Source organism: Diplotaxodon limnothrissa, linkage group LG1, assembly GCF_057381915.1.
Source record: "Diplotaxodon limnothrissa isolate DT_005_m linkage group LG1, D_limnothrissa_male_GT1.1, whole genome shotgun sequence".
NCBI classification, from domain to species: domain Eukaryota; kingdom Metazoa; phylum Chordata; class Actinopteri; order Cichliformes; family Cichlidae; genus Diplotaxodon; species Diplotaxodon limnothrissa.
In genome coordinates, this window is record NC_140596.1 from 2,468,334 (window position 1) to 2,477,349 (window position 9,016).

The window sequence follows — 9,016 nt, forward strand, 5'->3', positions numbered from 1 at the left end:
TAAGCATGGGTTTATAGTGTTCAAGCAACGGGCAAAAACTGTAATCATTCTGAATTTGGATGTTTAACACCGATGTAGCAGTTAATTGAATGTGTCAGACAACATTTCCTAATAGTTTTATGTTGTGGGTACGAGTGGGGAACATTAAGGAAGATATTTTAGTCTTCTCTGCAAAAAAGGATGATTGATTTGGAGTAACTTTAAAACATGAACATGAAAAGTCTCGATAAGTGACGTAAAAGGACTTGGATTTGATATCAGTAGGAGGTCTGGGACACTTCCTTCACTACATGTTGGTCCCTATTGAGCCCCTTGGAGCCAAACAAGTTTGAATTAATGGAAGATTTCAACAGACTGAATCTGTCTTTTTGCTTCCCTACAGTTTCAGTGGAGCTTCCGTAAAACTGCGGTCAGTCGGACATAATAAAATCTCATCCATCCCGTCACACATCCAGCTGCCAGCATGCCCATCATCAGCAATGCCAACCACGACTTCAGCACCTACTCCATCAGCAGCGACGACAGCAGCCTCGACCGCTTCTTCACCGAGATCCCGGAGACCGAGACCCTCAAAGGCGTTTACTTCCAGCGCGCCCAGCTGCTGCGCGACCCGAAGGCCTCATACGTGGTCGACCGCACCTTGCAGGTTCTGATCAATGTCGGCGGCAACCGCTACACCTTCCCCTGGAGCACCCTGGAGCAGTTTCCTCAGAGTCGTCTGGGTCGCCTGCGCTTCTGCACCACCCCCGAGGAGATCGCACGACTCTGCGACGACTACGACGAAACCTGCCAGGAGTTCTTCTTCGACCGAAACCCAACAGCCTTTAGGGTCATCCTCAACTTCCTGGCGGCAGGCAAACTGCGTCTGCTCCGGGAGTTATGTGCCGTTTCGCTGCACGACGAGCTCGACTACTGGGGCGTGGACCCCGGACATATGGAGCGCTGCTGCCGCCGTCGCATGATGGCCCGGGTGGAGGAGGTGGCGGAGCGGGAGCGTAAGGAGGAAGAGTGGAGGCAGAAGAGGATGATGCTGAAGAAGAGCAGCACACAGACGGAAAAGGGCTATCGCAGACTGATCGTGGTGCTGCGCGATATGGTGGAGAACCCTCACTCCGGCCTGGCCGGGAAGATGTTCGCCTGCCTCTCCATCGTCATGGTGATGGTCACCGTCATCAGTCTGTGCATCAGCACCATGCCGGACCTCCGAGATGAGGAGACGAAGGTGGGTACAGAGCTTACAGAATTTATAAAACAGCCTGTGGAATCAGTTTGAAATGCATAAAACGTTTTAAATATGGGTTTAAATAAAAAAGAAATTTCTGGGATCGGGCTGAATGTTGAACCTGACGTCTGCATCTGGGGCCACTGTGTCACGGTCCTGGGTCGTTTAACCCAGCGTTTCATTGTATTTTGATATTCATTGTTTATGTTTTGGTTCTTTTAGTCTTCTTTAGCTCCTCGGTTGCCTAGTTATAGTTCTGTGCTCATTTAGACTCCTTGTGTCATCTTCCCCCGTTCCCATAGTTTCCCAAGTTCCCCTTGTTGTTGGGCGTGTCTTACCTGTCATGTTATGTCTGCATGGTTCCTGTTGTCAACTTCAGGTCACATCTGAATCCCATCATGCTTCCTATTTATTTTGAAGGTCTTGTTGTCTTGTTCTATGTGCCTAGTTTACACTTCCCTTGTGGCGTCATTATGATTTGTTTGTGTCAGCTGTTTCCCAGTGTGTGGCCACTTCCCTTGATCTCCCCTTGTTTGTATTTAGTCTGTGTGTTTCCGTTCAGTCAGTGTCAGGTTGTCTGTATGTACCCCCATGTCATCCTAGCCAAGGTTATAGTCATAGTTTAAAGTCATATGTGTGGTATCCACGGAAACCTCTAAATCTCTGCTCAAATCTCAGGTAAACCATTTCTAAAACCACCAAACAAAGCGAAGATGCCAAACAGTTACGCGGTTTTCTGGACTTAAATTTGACCCAGAGCATATTTTCAAAGGTGTTATGTGCTATAAAACACTTTAAAAAATGAGGCAAGGGAAATAAAAAATCTAACTTTTCTATGTTTGAGTCACAGTAACTTTGAAATAGTAACATCTGCAGTACTACTTACACCTCTGATGAAATCTCACAAGTATTCACTTTATTTTGATACCAAGATTGGTTACACAGAATTTATAATTGCAGAGAAATACAATGAATTTCCTTTTTGAACAGGAAACTTAACAGGTTAAACACATGGAAGTGTGTAAGACTTCTTTCTAACGGTCAGCAGCATCACAGACTCACCCAGTTTGTTCCTCTTCACACATTCGGGCTAATTGCAGAGTTCAGCAGTGCACAGCAATGCTAGCTCACACTCTATATAGCACGTAGCACTGTAGCTGCGCTCACCGCTAAACTGGAGTCTGGAAGGGGATTTTTCTGAAATATCTAAATTAAAACATGTAAATATTATTCAGGACTGTAACCACACAGGTGCCAATGAACCAGGAAAGGTTATAGGAAAGAGGAAAACTGGCTAACCAGTAGAGGCCTTTTAAAGGGATTCATGGATGTAAAGAAGGGGTTGGCGTGACAGATAGGGTTGCCAACTCCCTGAAAAATAAATAAGGGACACCTTGTGGCCAGGGCCGGGCGACCCAGTTGTCTTCACCCTTCCCAGTGTGGTGAATTTTCTAGCTCTTTTTTTGTGTGTGAAATTATTTTTTTAACCCTTTGACTTGAATTTGATTTAAGTAGATGTGTATTCTTTGTGATATGAACACATGTGAAACAAATGATCATTTAGCCATTTATTTTTAGCTCAAAATGACAACATTAACACAGTAAAACAGGTCTCTTTCTTAAACAGAAGCCTGTCATGCTTAACTTTTGAGAATATAAGTAAATCTTTCTTTAAAAGAACTCTGTCCTGCTTAACTTAAAATAATAGAAAACAATAGAAAGAAAAATATTCTTGTAACAGTGCACATTTAGTGCATTTAGTACAATTGGCTTCAGTTGAGGTATTATTTCAGCTTTTCTAATGCTAATCAGCTGCTCCTGTTTGTAAACCCGCTTGTTCCCATGATTACGCATCTTAACTCATCATCATTATTCATCTATGTATTACTTTTATGTATTAGTCATCTATTTGTTGTAATCATCTATCCTTGCAGTTGTTTATTACACAAAATAAATTATATTATCACACTTCTGGCCACATAGCGCTGATATTCACTGCACATGCCCATATTAACTTTTTCCAGCCAGGTGTTTTCCTTTTCCCATTCTTCCCTTTCTCTGAGGGGAACAAACATTGCTGCTCTAACGCTGGGCTCACACTGTGCGGTTTTTGGCCCATTTTGAGCCGATTTTTGAGTGATCGGACCGATTTTGGCCTTCATCGTGCATCGTGTAGTATACGTGGGGTAACGAGAAGTGATTAACACCTCACGACCAGCTCCCGATCATCAGTCGCTTGTGAGGGTGTCACCACAGGCGCTCACACTGCGCACGCGCAAACACGTAAACGTCGGTGAAAAAGACTGAGCAGCACAGCAGTGCAGCGTGTGATCTGGACACAAGCGATGGAGGCACAACTTGTAGAACTTTGGAAAGCTCATCCGAGCCTTTTCGATGTGGCATCACAAAATGATCACGACCACAACAACCGTGAAAATAGTTGGATTTACACTGCTGCTCAATCACAGCTGCCTGATCATGTTTTTCATTAGCAATTTAGCAAAGTTGATGGTGGTGGTGTGTGTGTCTGTGTGAGTGAAAGACGGAGAGCGACAGATTTTCTGTTATAACCTTCATGTTATGGAGGCACAGTGTGAGCACTCAGGTCGCATCAGAGCATCGGGCGGTATAGTGTGAGACCTGCATCGTGACCTACCAACGTCTAACCCCTGCGAGTCAATCGTGCAGTTTGAGCAGGAGCTGAATAACGTGACTGAAAAAATCGCACAGTGTCTGCCCAGCTTTAGGTGTACTGTCGTCCGAGACGTGCACCGCAGTGTCAGCGTTTGTTTCCCTGTTGGCCATGCTTCTTGTTGTGGTCATCTGTTGTCTTCCGGTATTTTCTCCGTAAGCGACCTTTCCTCGACCAATGAGATGAGCGGTAATCTGAATTGTCATACTCGAATTGTCATAAGTGTGCTGTCAGCTCATTGGTCACAAAGCAGGAGAGGGGCTGGGAATTATGTTTTCAAACAAGGCGTTAATTCCATTAAAAGTTATAGACTACTTTTGATTCTCACTGGATTACGGGACAAAGTGCGTCCCTTATTAGCTCAATACGGGACGTGTACTTTTGTTTCTAAATACGGGACGATTCCGTATTTTAAGGGACGGTTGGCAACCCTAGAGAGGATGCTGGGATAGGGTGAGATGGAGGCAGGTGATGTGTTTTGGTGATCACTGCAGGGAGCAGGTGACAGAAGAAGAAGTTTGTGTGAATGTGTAAATGTTGTGATGTGTGATCGTGTTGCTACCTCTACAGAGCTGCACATAGCGCATAACTGCTTTCTGTTCCTCACCAAAGAGTCTTTGCATCTAAACTTAACAACTGAAGCTTTCAGATGGTCCAAGAACAGCGTGCACTCCAGCGGTGGTACGGTTTGTGCGCTCGTGTGGACAGTAAACAGTCCTACATGATGATTTTCATGGTACATTGTTAGTTTATGATGACTGCTTTGTTGGAGGACTTCTTGTAAAAAAGATGATCTAACGCAGAAAATGGTGCTGAAGAGGAGACCTGGTGATGCTGGTTAGAGCCGGTTGTTGCTATAAAGCTCTTGTTTACTTCCTGACTTACAGTTTTATGTGTTGCAGAGATGAAAACATCATTTCTGCTGTAGTTGGCTCTCTGGGTCGTTCCCCTCAGTGGCGGAGCCGTTAGCGAAGGATGATTTTTAGCTGGAAATTTAATGAAAGTAATGAAAACTTCACAGAGCAGACTGTGTGTTGACTGAGAAACATTTCCACCACAACACTAAATATTTCATCCTATTAACGTCGGCTCACGTAGCTGTGATGCAAAGTGGGGCTGATTGTGATTAACTGACAGGTAAACTGATGCCGACAGAGCTGCAGATTTTGTTCTCTCTCACTGTGATATTTACAGACAGAAGTTTCTAGAAAAAACAAGAAAGCTCGCAGTGATAAACACGCTGCACGGTACCTGCACCCAGCAGCAGACAGGAGAGTGGAGATGTGACTACAGATGAACGTGCGATGTGTGGGCTGGATGTGTAAAAGCAGCTCTTAGCTAACACATTAATCACATCACAGTAATATAACAGTATTTACATGTACATGTACAGTCTAACTGCACATTTGATCCCTGAGATATTTTAATATAAGAAAAAGAACAGATGCAACAGTTTATCCCACAGTTTCAGTGATACAGAAACGCTGATTTAATTTGAAATTTTTATAAATAATTGTTTGTGCAGAAAATCCAGTGATTCTAAGACTTATATATATATATATTTTACTATGACCCTACTGTAAAAATATACATTTGGATGGCAGATAATTAAAAAAGCTTTCCTGATATATCGTTTATCTATTAGTTGTTTGTTTTGGTGTGTTCTGAATGGCCATGGAGATTTTTTTTATCAGTAGGAAAAGCTGTAAAACTTATGAAAAGCTTAAAGTGGAACATTTTTGTCCTTTACATTTTCCAAATTCATCCAGTGGTCCTGATTCTGGCCCCTGGGCCTTATGTTTGCCAACCCAACTCAGTATGAGACAAAGGCATCCACAGAAAAGTCCAAGAATACAGATATGGAGAATAAATCCTCTGTAATTACAAATAGGTGCGGTTATAAATCAGTGTAACTTCAGTGATGGAAAGAGCGATGACAGTAAAAAGACAAATTAAAGCACATTAATGGGGCTCAGGCGTGGATTGAAAAGCAGCTTCTGTCAGCGTGACTGTTTGCTGGTTGTTTTCTGCCGGCGGTCTGAGGTAACCAAAGGAGACAGCGTGCAGAGCTGACTGCTGTTGTCAGTGTAAAGAGTCTGAATTTGGCTTTTGTGAGCTGGAGACAATAAATCGATTCCTCCCGAACGTTTTTGCAGTCGGTCGGACTAATCGAGCCGACAGAAAATCAAAGTGTGGATGTGAGCGCTAAAAGAAGCTGAAAGTTCTGAATCTGGCCGACCTGTAAGGTGGATGGTGCTGCTGCAGAGATAATCGTGCTAACGCTAGCTTACAGAAAATGCAGTGTTTTCATTTAATGTTAATTATCAGGAGTCATGGTTTGAGAAAAAAATAAGATCTGACGGATTTGCTTTTCAAAAACAAAATTTCACCTTATATCTCTACAACTAATCAGCGCAGGCCAAATTCTAAAGACACCACTCAATGAAATTAGTAAATTAGCATAAAGCACTATGTTGACACAGTTTACAGCAGCCTCATATTTTATCCTTTGACTCCACTAGAGAAGTTTTGTATGATTTACAGATAGAGATAGCCCTTATTTAGCTCCTCCCACTTCCAGGCCACCCTTTAAGACCACTTTCTTTTGATTGGATACTCTCTATGACATCATGTAGAACCAGAAGTAGAAAAAAACTGTGGTAAACTAAGTGATTCCGGTTCACATGGATTACTTGTGCATACACTGTCCTCGTTATCTGGTCATGTTTGTTATGCACATCATGGCTGGAACAGGATAGAAGAAGATCTGATGGCGTAAAACAGGAGAAAGCAGAATGGAAGCAGGAAAATCCTTTTTACTATACAGCTTTCACCAAGTAGCAGGCAGAAAGTTCAGGTGAGGTTCACCATCCTTTCCTGAATCTTACCTCCCTCACAAATAATTCACCTGTTTCCAGGAGTAGTATTTCATCAGGGAACACAGAGTTCTAGATTAAAAATATAAATTTTAATGCTTGATGGAAGCTGCCCGACGGCGTCTTCTCGTCAGAAGTCGTTCACATTATGTGCAGTTAGAAAAGCCCGTGTTCTTCCAGGTTGTAATTTTCACTTTTCTTTTTGTCGCTCTGGTATTTGTGGACAGTTCTTCATTCAGGCGTCTTTCTTTCTCATTTTTTTGTCATCATTCGGTCATCTGTTAAAATCACACTGGAATAAAAATGGATTTTTTCCCTGAGGCGACGCATACTTCTTATTACAACAGACACTTTTCTTTAGCATTCACCTCCAGAGAAATCAATGTAAGTGCTCTGCAGCTTTTAAATGTTTTCCAATTTCTCGCTTTGTGCAGGCAGACGTGGAATTAAAGTGATGGTAAGGAAAACCGAGAGGCCGTTTGCCTTTGGCACGGCGAGAGGCAGCGGGCCTCGCAGGTCACTGTTTTCTGAGGCTATCTGAGCATCAAGTGTGAAATCGATGGAGCGACACTTTATATTTGCTCCGTGTTTCTGTCCCCGTCTGCAGGGCGAGTGCTCCCAGAAGTGTCACAACATGTTCGTGGTGGAGTCCATCTGCGTGGCCTGGTTCACCTTGGAGTTTGTGCTCCGGTTTATCAACGCCCAGAGCAAGCTGGCCTTCGCCCGCGGCCCGCTCAACATCATCGACGCCGTTGCCATCCTGCCGTACTACGTGTCCCTGGTGGTCGACATCAAAGACGAGTCGCACGAGGATGTCATCATGGGGGCCGGCAGAGGCTACCTGGACAAACTGAGCCTGATCCTTCGCCTGCTGCGAGCCCTGCGGATCCTCTACGTGATGCGGCTGGCTCGCCACTCTCTGGGCCTGCAGACGCTCGGGGTGACCATGCAGCGCAGCATGAGAGAGTTCAGCCTCCTGCTGCTGTTCGTCTGCGTGGCCGTGACCCTCTTCTCACCACTGGTTCATCTAGCCGAGAGCGAGCTGGCGCCATTTGCCGCCACGCACCCCCACCACAGCTTCAGCAGCATCCCGGCCTCCTACTGGTGGGCCATCATCTCCATGACCACCGTGGGCTACGGCGACATGGTGCCGCGCAGCATCCCCGGACAGATAGTGGCGCTGACGAGTATCCTGAGCGGCATCCTCATCATGGCGTTCCCGGCCACCTCCATCTTCCACACCTTCTCCCGCTCATATCAGGAGCTCAAGCAGGAGTACAAGCGGGTGTGGAAGGAGGAGCGGGACGAGGAAATAGCCGCCGAGTCGGGGAAGAGCTGCTCCAAGGATGATTCTTCACTAGATGAGCTCAAATCCGTGTCGAAGAATGGGAACGATGGGATGAAGTCGAGCAAGACTCCCACGCTTCCGTCTGCAGCGTTCTGATGGAGGTCATGTGACACTTTTGGTTCATTATGTGTTAAAAACTTTCTCCTTCCCGTACATTAAAACTCTGGAGCAATTGTGCGATGAACAAAATAATATTCCGCGCTCTAGATTCATGTTTCCATCAAAGTGTGTCCCCAACTTATCAGGTTGTAGTCGCCTCTTAACTTCCACCAGGTCACTGAGGTTTGTTTACATCAATCTGATCTTGATCCTGATTTTGGCTCCTCCAATAAAAAGGAAATCGAGCGCTCCCTAAATCAGCGTCTGCCCACCTGCCTGCGTGAGCCAATCGCAGCTGTCCCCTGCATTGTGCCGCCGGCTCCACTGATTAACCAAGAAGATGTTATGCAAAGAGTGCAGGAGAGCTGCGTCTGCACCATAAAGCAACACAAATAACCCGAGAACACCCAGAACTGTAGAGTAACAATCACCCAACATCAGCTCAGACGTCCATGACAGCGAGGCTGTGCAGCATCCACTCACAGAGAAACACTCAAATCGCATTTCACGTGGTCAAAGATAAGTGCCGACTAACCACGGTGAGTAATGAGAGCTTCAGGAAAATGGTCAGCTTACTGGCAAAACATCTGTTGTTACCTCATGCAGTTGTTTTTCAAAGCAGCAAAACGTCGCTCGTGCAGGAACAACAAACACAGACTTTAGATCTTCCTTCTAGGAGATGAACGAACACTTGATTCATCTGCAGATATTCATTTATAAAGAATAACTACAGGAATGTTGCATTATGTAAAAGTGGAAACAGCACCCTGCTGATTTAA

At 44.8% G+C, this 9,016-nt stretch overlaps 1 protein-coding gene across 1 annotated transcript; it reads left to right on the forward strand.

The window, feature by feature from the left end:
* The first annotated feature begins 463 nt into the window (after positions 1 to 463).
* LOC146639211 (voltage-gated potassium channel regulatory subunit KCNG4-like) lies at positions 464 to 8,234 on the forward strand. The gene is made up of 2 exons (XM_085351211.1): positions 464 to 1,222; positions 7,398 to 8,234. Exons 1-2 carry the CDS (start codon positions 464 to 466, stop codon positions 8,232 to 8,234), a joined length of 1,596 nt encoding a protein of 531 aa, XP_085207337.1.
* Positions 8,235 to 9,016: the final 782 nt, after the last annotated feature.

Bases quoted from the DNA above. Each gene is read 5' to 3' on its own strand.
- LOC146639211 (XM_085351211.1), top strand. From the start codon at position 464: ATGCCCATCATCAGCAATGCCAACCACGACTTCAGCACCTACTCCATC. The intron at 1,223-7,397 runs GTGGGTACAGAG...CCCCGTCTGCAG, and splicing joins TCCGAGATGAGGAGACGAAG to GGCGAGTGCTCCCAGAAGTG.